General features: G+C 40.3%; 1 protein-coding gene across 5 annotated transcripts in view; it reads right to left on the reverse strand.

The window, feature by feature from the left end:
• Positions 1–381: 381 nt before the first annotated feature.
• Positions 382–13,134, reverse strand: part of MCM9 (minichromosome maintenance 9 homologous recombination repair factor) — a 146,189-nt gene continuing 133,436 nt past the window's right edge. For 4 of the 5 annotated variants that reach the window (XM_002747021.7, XM_035296589.3, XM_078369987.1 and 1 more), the window contains 2 exons: positions 12,762–12,907; positions 382–2,972 (listed from right to left, as the gene is read on the reverse strand). In XM_002747021.7, the coding sequence (XP_002747067.4) occupies positions 1,514–2,972; positions 12,762–12,907 (1,605 nt within the window). In that variant the 3' untranslated portion in view covers positions 382–1,513. The remainder of the gene's footprint in view (positions 2,973–12,761; positions 12,908–13,134) is intronic. The other variant, XR_013534507.1, reaches the window with a different exon arrangement.

Raw genomic sequence — 13,134 nt, forward strand, 5'->3', positions numbered from 1 at the left:
GAATCATACTACACTGGGAAGTTTTAAACAGATACAGAAATAATAAATTTTGTAATCTTATTTATGCATATCTTTTATCAGCTGTTTAAGGTGTTTCAAACTTTAGAGAATGGTACTCATTATGGCCAATCATTTCAAGACTCAGCCACACTAAATTTGTACTCACAGTTTAACATTTTTCAGAAAATCTAATTAGAGAATTTTAGGATGTTTAAATGCTTAAGAAAAATTGGATTTCCTAAATTTTTCTATGCATGAACTTAATGAAGTGAAAATTAAACAAAATACATATAGTTTTGAGTATTTTATACCCAAAAGTCCCTTGGACAATTAAACAATCAGGTTACAAATTCACACTTCAGAAGAGAAAGTCTGTAATTATAGAATCCCAATAAACTTTATTAGAATCCAAAGGAATAAGTGATTTTAAAAGCACATAGAAAGACGAAGCTTGAGATTATCTATTCTTACCAAAAATAGTACATAATTTCCTTAGTTTTAAAGACAAGTGAATCACAACTTAGTAGGAATCACATTTCCATATTAACTAGCTGGGTAGATGAGACATGATGTTTGATTGAGATTACTACGTACTCTCTCTTCTGCATTTATTTTATTTTAGAGACAGGATCTTGCTCTGTCACCCAGGCTGGAATACAGTGGCATTGACCACAACTCTCTCTAACCTTGAACTCCTGGGCTTAAGCAATCCTCCTGCCTCGGACTCCCGTGTAGCTGGGACTACAGGAGTGAGCCACTGTGCCTGGCCTGTACTCTTCTTCTGATCACAGGATTTTGCTTGAAGGTAGGGCCCCAAGAGAAAAAAGAATCTGAAGCACAAAATGTTGGCCCAAGAGAGAAAGGAAAATCCAGAAGGTCAGTACTTCACAAAGGTATCATTTGACCAGCTGCCAGATCTTTAAGAACACCATGGAATTGTAAGGATACCTCTCAAAGAAAGGAGAGCATTAGTCACATTTAACCTGATCCATTCAAACAAAAATATTAGAAAAAGCATCTGATTTTGGCAAATCATCCAAGTGATTATAAATATTCACTGTACTTAGCACATTCCAGGTGAAAATACAAAAAAAAAAAAAAAAAAAGCAGAAAAAGAGTTCATCTGCTTTGTTAGATTTATGAGTGCTACCTTCTTGGCTTTTGTTCCTGAGTGAATGAAAGAAGAAATTAATCTAGGGAAGACCCTCTCCCTCTTTATAAAAAAAAAAAACAACCCAGAAACATCTTCAGGAATACAAATACTCCATTTGTAAAATTAAGTACAACATAATTAATTCAGCTCAGCTGCTGGTATCACAGACCTAAACTGATTATATAACTTTTCAGGTAATGAAGATTAATCTGAAATTAGAACGCTTTATGGGGGAGCTGCTATTCAGAGTAATCCTCAGTATGGCCAATCGTTCTATACAGTTATAAATACCATATTGTTATCATGAAGGTGCTGTATGGAGTTGGGGAAAGTGAGATTTGACCAGAAAGCTTTTCCCAATTATGGCTTTTTTCTCATCTCTTCATCCCAGTCACAATCAAATGCTTCATCATCTAGTTCTGGTAAAGTGAAGAGAGATTTTTTGAGAAGAATCAATTTCTCAGCAGACCCATGGAGCTGAAAAGATTTCCTTTTACTGCCACCCATTGGAGCTGTGGTTATAGGAGGGGAGCCTCGGCCTCTCTCACCCCGGTTCTCCCTTTCAGGAGGAGGAGATTTTGATTTTGATTCCAACGAGGGAGTAAAGCAGAAGTTTGCCAGTTTGGCTAATGTGCCCACATGAACCTTGCCGCTTTTATTACTGCTCGAAACCTCTTCCCTTTTGTCTCCAAGACGAGCACACCCAGTCTCGTTCCCAAGCTCTAATTCAGGCTGAATAGTCCTCTTCTCAGGGGCACACATCACCTTCTCTCTTGGTCTGCGTTTCTCTGGTGGCTGCTGCGGCACCTCCTTTGTCTCACCCTGCGGCTGCTCAGAGATCCGGTTTCCTGGGGCAGATGTCAACCTTTCTGGACCCTTCGCTGGCAGGGCTGCATCTCTTCTTGTTCCATGCTGGGAAATTTTAGGACTATGAGCTGCTATTTTAGTTGCACCAGGCGACACATGGCTGGGATCTTCAAAGGAGTGGATCAGTTTTGACTTCCGTTTGAAAGTAAATTTTGCGAGTTTGGCTACAGGGGAACCTGGAGGCTTAACATTTTCAGCTGAAGACTCTTCCACTTGCACAAGTGATTTTGGTCTCTTTCTTTTGGGTGATTCCAGTGTTCTGTCTGGGCTATGCACAGAAGTAGACTGAGGATGGGAAGGGACTGTGTACTGTGCAAGCACCCTGGTGCTATTTCTGCATAACTTCTGGGCCCTCTCCTTGCATAGCCTCTGCAGGTTCCTGGGGACATGATGAATCAGTACTGAGTCTGGTTTATCAGCAGAGACTGCTGCTTCAGAATCCAGTGCTAGCCCTTTTTTCTTTTTACCCTCCACATTGTCTGGCCTCCGTGGAGCACCTGTCTCTCCTGGTGATGGAAGCAACCCAATGTCCACTTTGCTCCTTTGGCCTGGCTTACTCTTCTCCTTACCCTGAGATGTGCTGTTAGAAATCTTCGAAGCCATATTTTCTCCAGATGTTTTGGGATGAGGAGACATAAGAGCAGTGTTTTTAGGTTCACTCTGATGAGCTGCCATGAAGTCAAACCAATCTAAACTGTCATCTCTGCTATTTTCATGCTCAGCTGAATGTTTCCTACTTGATCTATTAGGCTCCAGATGAGGTGGGGGATCTGGAACTGGGCTTCCCTCAGGGCTGCCTCCAGGAGAGGAGGTATGCATGCTACAGTTGATTTCCTGCTGTGTTGAAGTTCTGAAGTTTGATTCTTCCTCTGGATCATTTCTCAAGGACCCCAGAGTAGTCTCCACCTCCAATACCTGTGGTTGAGATTGGTGCACACTCTGATTCTGTAACCTGTAGCAGAGACAAATAAACAAAACATGTCTTGAAGGGAAGAGAATTTGCCCTAACCTCTTCATTTCTTCAGTCTCTGAGATGCCATCTTAAAGATTTAAGTCCCACATCATTCCAAGTTAATATCAAATACAGCCTCCTAGAGAAGCAGAAGGAAATAATCCTTTTTAAAATCAATATACAATTTACATTCTCAGAGAAACACTAATTTAACCTAAAATTGTAGTAAAATAAAGAAAATGAAATAAGAGATTTGTCTTCATTTTGCGATCTCTCCAAAAGTCTAATTCATTCAAGATTGTTTGAAGATCAGTGTAAAACCCTCAGCTTCATTTCTCATGTTAAATGTTCAAATACAAGATAGACCTGTTGCTACCCATGCAGTAGCTGACTGCTGACCAAGTGGGTTGTTGGCCAAGTTGCTTAGGAGTCAGTTTGCAGATCAGAGAACCAAAGTGTAAGACTGGAGATTATGATGTCTCTCATCTCTACCCAGTTGAGGTACTGAGTGCATCTGAGCAGTCACCTTCCTCAGGATTCAAGAGTCTGATACTTCTGTACTGAATGTATTCACATTCATGGCAGACATTCCCACACAACTGTGACAATCTTTTCTGCAAAATCCAGGCATGTTTCAACATGTGTAGTGGGCAGCTACTCTTCTATCAATTTGATACAGAATTAAAATCTATTTACCGTCTATGAATGGAGGATCTGTTGAGTGATAATCATTTTAAATCTTGGGCAAATTAAAAACAAATACTGCCAGAAGGACAACTTTCTTTTTTCTATTTTACTTTAAGTTCTGGGGTACATGTGCACAACGTGCAGGTTTGTTACATAGGTATACATGTGCCATGGTGGTATGCTGCACCTATCAACCTCTCATCTAGGTTTCAAGCCCCACATGGATTATGTATATGTCCTAATCCTCTCCCTCCCCTTGCCCCTGACCCCCGACAGGCCCTGGTGTGTGATGTTCCCCTCCCTGTGTCCATGTGTTCTCACTGTTCAACTCCCACTTATGAGTGAGAACATGTGGTGTTTGGTTTTCTGTTCCTGTATTAATTTGCTGAGAATGATGGTTTCCAGCTTCATCCATGTCCCTGCAAAGGGCATGAACTCATCCTTTTTTATGGCTGCACAGTATTCCATGGTGTATATGTGCCACATTTTCTTTATCTGGTCTATCATGGATGGGCACTTGGGTTGGTTCTAAGTCTTTGCTTTCGTAAATAGAACCACAATAAACATACATGTGCATGTGACTTTATAGAAGAATGATTTATAATCCTTTGGGTATATACCTAGTAATGGGATTTTTAGGTTTAATGGTATTTCTGGTTCTAGATACTTGAGGAATCACCACACTGTCTTAATTAATTTACACTCCCACCAACAATGTGGAAGTGTTCCTATTTCTCTACAGCCTAGCCAGCATCTGTTGTTTACTGACTTTTTAATGATCATCATTTTAACTGGCATGAGATGATATCTCATTGTGGTTTTGATTTGCATTTCTCTAATGACCAGTGATGGATGAGCTTTTCTTCATGTTTGTTGGCTGCATGAATATCTTCTTTTGTGAAGTGTCTGTTCGTATCCTTTACCCACTTTTTGACGGGGTTGTTTTTTTTCTTATAAATTTGTTTAAGTTCCTTGTAGATTCTGGATATTAGCCCTTTGTCATATGGATAGATTGCAAAAATTTTCTCCCATTCTGTAGGTTGCCTGTTCACTTTGATGATAGTTTCTTTTGCTGAGCAGAAGCTCTTTAGTTTAATTAGATCCCATTTGTCAATTTTGGCTTTTGTTACCATTGCTTTTGGTGTTGTAGTCATAAAGTCTTTGCCCATGCCTGTGTCCTGAATGGTTTGCCTAGGTTTTCTTCTAAGGTTGTTACGGTTTTAGGTTTTACATTTAAGTCTTTAATTCATCTTGAGTTAATTTTTGTATAAGATGTAAGGTGGGGGGCTTCAGTTCCTGTTTTCTGCATATGGCTAATTTTCCCAGCATCATTTATTAAATAGGGAATCCTTTCTCCATTGCTTGTTTTTGTCAGGTTTGTCAAAGATCAGATGGTTGTAGATGTGCAGTGTTATTTCTGAAGTCTCTGTTCTGTTTCAATGGTCTATATATCTGTTTTGATACTAGTACCATGCTGTTTTGGTTACTGTAGCCTTGTAGTATAATTTGAAGTCAGGTAGCATGATGCCTCCAGCTTTGTTCTTTTTGCTTAGGATTGTCTTGGCTATATGGGCTCTTTTGTGGTTCCATATGAAATTTAAAGTAGTTTTTCCTAGTTTTGTGAAGAAAGTCAACAGTAGCTTGATGGGAATAGCATTGAATCTATAAATTACTTTGGGCAGTATGGCTATTTTCACAATATTGATTCTTCCTATCCATGAGCATAGAATTTTTACCATTTGTTTGTGTCCTCTCTTATTTCCCTGAGCAGAGGTCTGTAGTTCTCCTTGAAGAGATCCTTCAATTCCCTTGTAGGTTGTATTCCTAGGTATTTTATTTTCTTTGTAGCAATTGTGAATGGGAGTTCACTCATGATTTGGCTCTCTGTCTACTACTGGCGTATAGGAATGCTTGTGATTTCTGCACACTGATTTTATATCCTGAGACTTTGCTGAAGTTGTTTAACAGCTTAAGGAGTTTTGGGTAAGACAATAGGGTTTTCTAAATATACAATAATGTCATCTGCAAACAGAGACAATTTGACTCTTTCTCTCTTCCAGTGTGAATACCCTTTATTTCTTTTTATTGCCTGATTGCTCTGGCCAGAAATTCCAATAGTATGTTGAATAGTAGTGATGAGAGAGGGCATCCTTGTCTTGTGCTGGTTTTTAAGGGGAATGCTTCCAGCTTTTGCCCATTCAGTATGATACTGGTTGTCATAAATAGCTGTTATTATTTTGAGATATGTTCCATCAATATCTGGTTTATTGAGAGTTTTTTTTTTTTAGCATGAATGGGTGTTGACTATTATCAAAGGCCTATTGAGATAATCATGTGGGTTCTGTCACTGGTTCTGTTTATGTGATGGATTATGTTTATCGATTTGCATATGTTGAACCAGCCTTGCATCCCAGGGATGAAGCTGACTTGATCGTGGTAGACAAACCTTCTGATGTGCTGTTGGATTCAATTTGCCAGTATTTTATTGAGGATTTTCACGTCAATATTCATCAGGGATATTAGCCTGAATTTTCTTCCTTTATTGTGTCTCTGACAGGTTTTGCAATCAGGATGATGCTGGCCTCATAAAATGACTTAGGGGGGAGTTCCTCTTTTTCTATTGTTTGGAATAGTTTTAGAAGGAATGGTACCAGCTCTTCTTTGTACCTCTGGAAGAAGTGGGCTGTGAATTCATCTCGTCCCGGGCTTTTTACGATTGGTAGGCTATTAATTACTGCCTCAACTTAAGAACCTGTTATTGGTCTATTCAGGCATTTGACTTCTTCCTGGTTTAGTCTTGGGAGGGTGTATGTGTCCAGGAATTTATCCATTTCTTCCAAATTTTCTAGTTTATTTGCATGGAGGTGTTTATGGTATTCTCTGATGGCAGTTTGTATTTCTGTGGCATCAGTGGTGAAATTCCATTTACCATTTTTTATTGTGTCTATTTGATTCTTCCCTCTTCTTTATTAGTCTGGTTAGCAGTCTATCTATTTTGTTAACCTCTGACTCCTTCAGTTCTGCTCTGATCTTAGCTATTTCTTGTCTTCTGCTAGCTTTTGAATTTGTTTGCTCTTGGTTCTCTAGTTCTTTTAATTGTGATGTTAGGATGTTGATTTTAGATCTTTCCTGCTTTCTGATGTGGGCATTTAGTGCTATAAATTTCCCTCTCACCACTGCTGTAGCTGTGTTGTCTCTTTGTTCTCAATGGCTTCAAATAACTTTGTTATTTTTGCCTTAATTTTGTTATTTATCCATTAGTCATTCAGGAGCAGGTTGTTCAGTTTCCATGTAATTGTGTGGTTTTGAGTGAGTTTCTCAATCCTGAGTGCTAATTTGATTGCACTGTATGATTTCAGTTATGATTTGTGTTCTTTTGCATTTGCTGAGGAGTGTTTTACTTCCAATTATGTGGTCGATTTTAGAGTAAGTGTTATGATGTGCTGAGAAGAATGTATATTCTGGGGATTTGAGGTGAAGAGTTCTATAGATATCTATAAGGTCCACTTTGTCCAGAGCTGAGTTCACGTCCTAATATCCTTGTTAGTTTTCTGTCTTGTTCATCTGTCTAATATTGACAGTGGGGTGTTAAAGTCTCCCACTATTATTGTGTAGGAGTCTAAGTCTCTTTGTAGGTCTCTTAAGAACTTATTTTATGAATCAGGTGCTCCTGTATTGGGTGCATATATATTTAGGATAGTTAGCTCTTCTTGTTGCATTAATTCTTTTACCATTACATAATGTCCTTCTTTGTCTTTTTAAATCTTTGCTGGTTTAAAGTCTGTTTTGTCAGAAGCTAGTACTGCAAACCCTGCTTTTTTTCTGCCTTCCGCTTTCTAGGTAAATTTACCTGCATCTTTTTATTGAGCCTCTGTGTGTCTTTACATATGAGATGGGTCTCTAAATACATCACACTGATTGGGCTTGAATTTATCCATTTTGCCAGTCTGTGTCTTTTAATTGGGGCATTTAGCCCATTTACATTTAAGGTTAATATTGTTATGTGTGAATTTGACCCTGTCATCATGATGCTAGCTGGTCAGTTTGCACATTAGTTGATGTAGCTTCTTCATAGTGTTATTGCTCTTTATATTTTGGTGTGTTTTTGCCAAAATATAAATTGGTACCAGTGGCTGGTACCAATTTCTCCTTTCCATATTTAGTGCTTCCTTCAGGAGCTCCTGTAGGGCAGGCCTGCTGGTGGCAAAATCTCTCAGCATTTGCTTGTCTGTAGAGAATTTTATTTCTCCTTCACTTATGAAGCTTAGTTTGGTTGAATATGAAATTCTGGGTTGAAATTCTTTTCTTTTAAGAATCCTGAATATTGGTCCCCACTCTCTTCTGGCTTATAAAGTTTCTGCTATGAGGTCTGCTGTTAGTCTGATGGGCTTCCATTTGTGGTAACCCAACCTTTCTTTATGGCTGCCCTTAACATTTTTTCCTTTGTTTCAACCTTGGAGAATCTGATGATTATGGGTCTTGCGGTTGCCCTTCTTGAGGAGTATATTAGTGGTCTTCTCTGTATTTCCTGAATTTAAATGTTGGCCTGTCTTGCTAGGTTGGGAAGCTTCTCCTGGATAATATCCTGAAGTGTGTTTTCCAACTTGGTTCAATTCTCTCTGTCACTTTCAGGTACACCAATCAGTGTTAGGTTTGGTCTTTTCACACAGTCCCCCATATTTCTTGGAGGCTTTGTTCATTCCTTTTCATTCTTTTTCCTAATCTTGTCTTCATGCCTTATTTCAGTAAGCTGATCTTCAAACTCTGATAATCTTTCTTCCACCTGATCAGTTCGGCTACTGATACTTGTGTATACTTCACAAAGTTTTCAGTCCATCAGGTCATTTACGCTCCTCTCTAAACTGGTTATTCTAGTTAGGAGTTCCTATGATCTTTTATCAAGTTCTTAGCATTCTTGCATTGGGTTAAAACATGCTCCTTTAGCTCAGAGTAGTTTGTTATTCACCTTCTGAAGTCCACTTCAGTCAATTCGTTAATCTCATTCTCCACCCAGTTTTGTGCCCTTGCTGGAGAGGAGTTGTGATCATTTGGAGAAGAGGTACTCTGGTTTTTGGAATTTTCAGCATTTTTGTGCTGTTTTTTCCTCATCTTTGTGAATTTATCTACCTTTGATCTTTGAACTGATGACCTTTGGATGGGGTTTTAGTGTGGTGGGCCCTTTTTTGTGGATGTTGATGTTTTTGCTTCCTGTTTGTTAGTTTTTCTTCTAACAGGCCCCTCTTCTGCAGGTCTGCTGCAGTTTGCTAGAGGTCCACTACAGATCCTCTTCACCTGGGTATCACCAGTGGAGGCTGCAGAACAGCAAAGATTGCTGCCTGCTCCTTCTTCTGGAAGCTTTGTCCCAGAGAGGTACCAGCCAGTAACCTACTGGAACTCGCCTGTATGAGGTGTCTGTCAACCCTTGTTCAGAGGTCTCTCCCCATCAGGAGGCATGGGGGTCAGGGACTCACTTGAGGAGGCAGTCTGTCCCTTAGAAGAGTTCAAGCACTGTACTGGGAGAATCCTTCTTATCAGGATCAGCTGCTCTCTTCAGAGCCAACAGGCAAGAAATTTTAAGTCTGCTGAAGCTGTGCCCACAGCTGCCGCTTCCCCCAGGTGCTCTGTCCCAGGAAGATGGAAGTTTTATCTGCAAGCCCCAGACTGGAGCTTCTTTCTTTCACAAATGCCCTGCCCATGAAGAAGAATCTAGGGAAGCAATCTGGCCACAGCTGTGCTGTGGCAGATTCCACCCAGTCCAAACTTCCCAGCCTCCTTAGCACTGTCAGAGGGAAACTACCTATTCAAGCCTCGGTAATGGCTGAAACCCCTCCCTCTATAAGCTCCCCTCTATAAGCTCGATCATCCCAAGTCAATTTCAGATTGCTGTGCTGACAGTGAGAATTTCAAGCCAGTGGTTCTTAGCTTGCCGGGCTCTGTGGGAGTGGGACCTACCGACTGAGACCACTTGGCTCCCTGGCTTCAGCCCCCTTTCCAGGAGAGCAAATGGTTCTGTCTCGGGGTTTCAGGTGTCACTGCAATACATAAAAAAAATCCTGAAGCTAGCTCAGAATCTGCCCAAAGTGCCACCCAGTTTTGTGCTTGAAACCCAGGGCCATGAGGTAATCTCCTGATCTGTGGATTGCAAAAACTGTGGGAAAAGCATAGTATCCAGGCTAGGTAGCATAGTCCCTCAGTGCTTCCCTTGGCTAGAGGAGGGAGGTCTCCTGGCTCCTTGCACCTCCCGGGTGAGGCAATGCCCCACCCTGCTTCTCACCTTCTGTAGGCTGCACCCACTGCCTAACCAGTAGTCCCAATGAGATAAACTGGGTATCTAGTTGGAAATGCAGAAATCACCCGCCTTCTGTAGCGGTCTCACTGGAAGCTGCAGACTGCAGCTGTTCCGATTCAGCCATCTTGCCAGAACTCTTAATTGCCATTTCAAATTTCCCTTTGGTCATCAGCAAGGATGACTTCCTAATAAGGACTGTAGTTCCCTTGAAGTAGGTCCTTTAGAAAGCCCTTCCTAACAGCCTAGAAATGCCTTTTTCTTATAAAGTACAATATGATCCCTCTTCTATGTGCTCACTTTGAAAAGATACTATACCAGAAAGCAGATGAATAAATTATTCTAAAATTCATGTGTAATCATAGAAAATATAAGAAAATACCTTAAATTTAAATGTATTTAAATACATTAAAATGTTAATGGTATAAATCTCACTTATAAAAATACAAAATAGAGAACATGCATTACCTTTATAATAAGAAAAAAGCACCCCAAATTATTGTAAAAATATTGGGTTATATCACTCAACATAGATCTGAAAATATCAATAAGCAAATCCAGGTTCATTTTTACTAATTTGAGTTACAACCAAACAAAAAAGCAAATAGCTTTCAAAATTGCTACTACTTAGTATACGTCTCAGCATCAAATTGAGGTCAGGGCTATTGACAAATGTTAAAGTTCCAGAAAAATGTCCTAAAAGAGAGAGAATAAGTTAGGGTAGACTAAGCCCTATTTTAGTCTAATTCCTTTTTTTTTTTTTTTTTTGAGACAGAGTTTCACTCTCAGATCACTGCAACCTCTGCCTCCTGGGTTCAAGTGACTCTCCTGCCTTGGCCTCCCGAGTAGCTGGAATTACAGGCACCAGCCAACACACCCAGCTAATTTTTGTATTTTTAGTAAAGATGGGGTTTCACCAATTTTGCCAGGCTGGTTTTGAACTCCTGACCTCAAGTGATCTGCCCACCTCAGCCTCCCAAAGTGCTAGGATTACTGGTGTGAGCCACCATGCCTGGCCTGCACTCTGTTTTAAGGTAGATAGAATGTCCACTATTTGAGTCACACTGTCACCAGAATAAAGCATTTTCTGGAAGTAAAACATGAAAAACCTATAAATGGTTTCATTATAATTATCTCCTTAAGGAATACAGAATTCCTTCCAAAACAGTAAAAACCCATATGCTAGTTGAATTTTTTCTCATTTGATAAGATTAGCATTAGATTGTTGGAGGTAGTAATTCACTTTCATTTGTAAGGTACCTGGTTTTGTTGCTTTCTCAGGATGATCAACACCAGAACACGCCTCTACATTATAAATAAATACCAGTAGAAAAGAACATTTTAAGGCAGAATCCTTTCTTTTATATTGTCGACTACTTTCTTTTTTCCTTTCTTTCCCTCCAGGAGGTTCTTTTTTAAATTTGGGAAGTCCAATTGCCATCTTTCTAACACATAACAATGATTCTGAGCCTTACTTTTTCTCCTTTCCTGAATCCAGCATATGTCAGTTTCTGGTAGTTTGGATCAGTCAAAATGGGCAGCTTCTCCAAAAGCAAAACCAAGCCCAGGAGTGGCTTGAAAGGAATCAGCTACATCAAACCATAAACAACCCAAAGGAGTAACTTTGATTTTGGCACCATGCTCTGGATCATAAAATGATCCAGAAGACCAAAAGAAAGAGGGGTGAATTTCATACTAAGTTCAAGTTTACTGCAGTCTGGCACCTGGCTATTAGCAGGAGAATGCCCATCCCTGCACTTCCCCAGGAAGGCCGTGCTGAAGTTTCACAAATTAGAAAGAGAAGGCCGCTGTGAGAAGGAAGAATTCTCAAGATTTTATTTAATATAGTCAACAACCTTAATGTGGTCCCCAAATTCTTTGCAGCTGCTCTACCTTCTCATGTACTTCATACACTAGATCCTGGCTTTGAGACCAACACCAATAAGAGCTGCGGGTCAATAACTAAGCTATTTACACTGATCACAAAGACACCAAAAACGGATAAACTTGCCACTCCTCACTCCTATTTCTCAGGCTTACATTCAAAGTCCAGGTTTTTAGAAGTCCACATATCTTGGGAGTATGTGAACATTAAAGTTTGGGCAGAATTTCTTTAGGTAAAAAGTCCACATTCTCACTAACACACGTGACAGGTTTCTTCCCATGTGTCCTCCTTCTCTATTATTCACTTTTTTTTAAGACAGGCTGGAGTACACTGGTACAATCTCTACTCACTGCAACCTCCACCTCCTGGGTTCAAGTCATTCTCCTGCCTCAGTTTCCTGAGTAGCTGGGACTATAAGAGCATGCTACCATGCCCAGCTAATTGTTCTTTCTATTTTTAGTAGAGACAGGGTTTCACCATGTTGGCCAGGATGGTCTCTCGATCTCTTGACCTTGTGATCCACCTGCCTCGGCCTCCCAAAGTGCTGGGATTACAGGCATGAGCCACCATGCCCAGTCTATTATCCACATTTTTAGGAGTCATTAGGAAGGTTAAGTTTTGAAATTCTGCTTCTGTCATTGCTGAGTTGTTACCTCAGCCAACAAAATGTGGAGCAAAGAAAAGCTATCCCCACTGAGCCTGCCTGAATGTCTGATACCTAGAAAAGTAAACACTAAAATGCTGGTGTGGGTGGTGTTTGCAGTCACCGAATTTTGGAGCAGCTGGTTATACAGCAGTAAATAACTGAAAAAATCTCCTACAGACAGTAAAGAAAGATTTTTCCACTTAATGCACAGCACACTTTCTTTGTTTCACTAAATGCCAAACAAGGATTTTCCATTATATGCCTTTCTGGGTTTTCATTCCTCACCTTTCAAGTCTTCTAAGCTCTTCACTCAAGAGGCTCTGCAGCTCTAGCTTTTCCAGAATAAGTTGACACTGTCTCTGGTACTGCTCCCCAGGGTTTTCAGGAAAGGAAGTGTGGAGGGCATTCACACCTCCTAGTAGTGCACCTCCCTGAAGGGGTGAGAAAATACCAGAAGAGTCACCACAGGCCAGCCTGCACAGTGGTAAGTACACGCTAGGGACTAGCAATCCCCAGGGGGCTAAGACTACCCTTTATACCCCTATGTTGGGTATGAAAATCACTTGGGGGCCTTTTTCAACTTTCTATAGTTCACTCCCCCAGTTCTTGGTGGCAAGAGCTCTAGGAAGCTATACTGTCACTGGTGGGACTGTGAACA

Source organism: Callithrix jacchus, chromosome 4 (genome assembly GCF_049354715.1).
Source record: "Callithrix jacchus isolate 240 chromosome 4, calJac240_pri, whole genome shotgun sequence".
In the NCBI taxonomy this organism is placed as follows: Eukaryota; Metazoa; Chordata; class Mammalia; order Primates; family Cebidae; genus Callithrix; species Callithrix jacchus.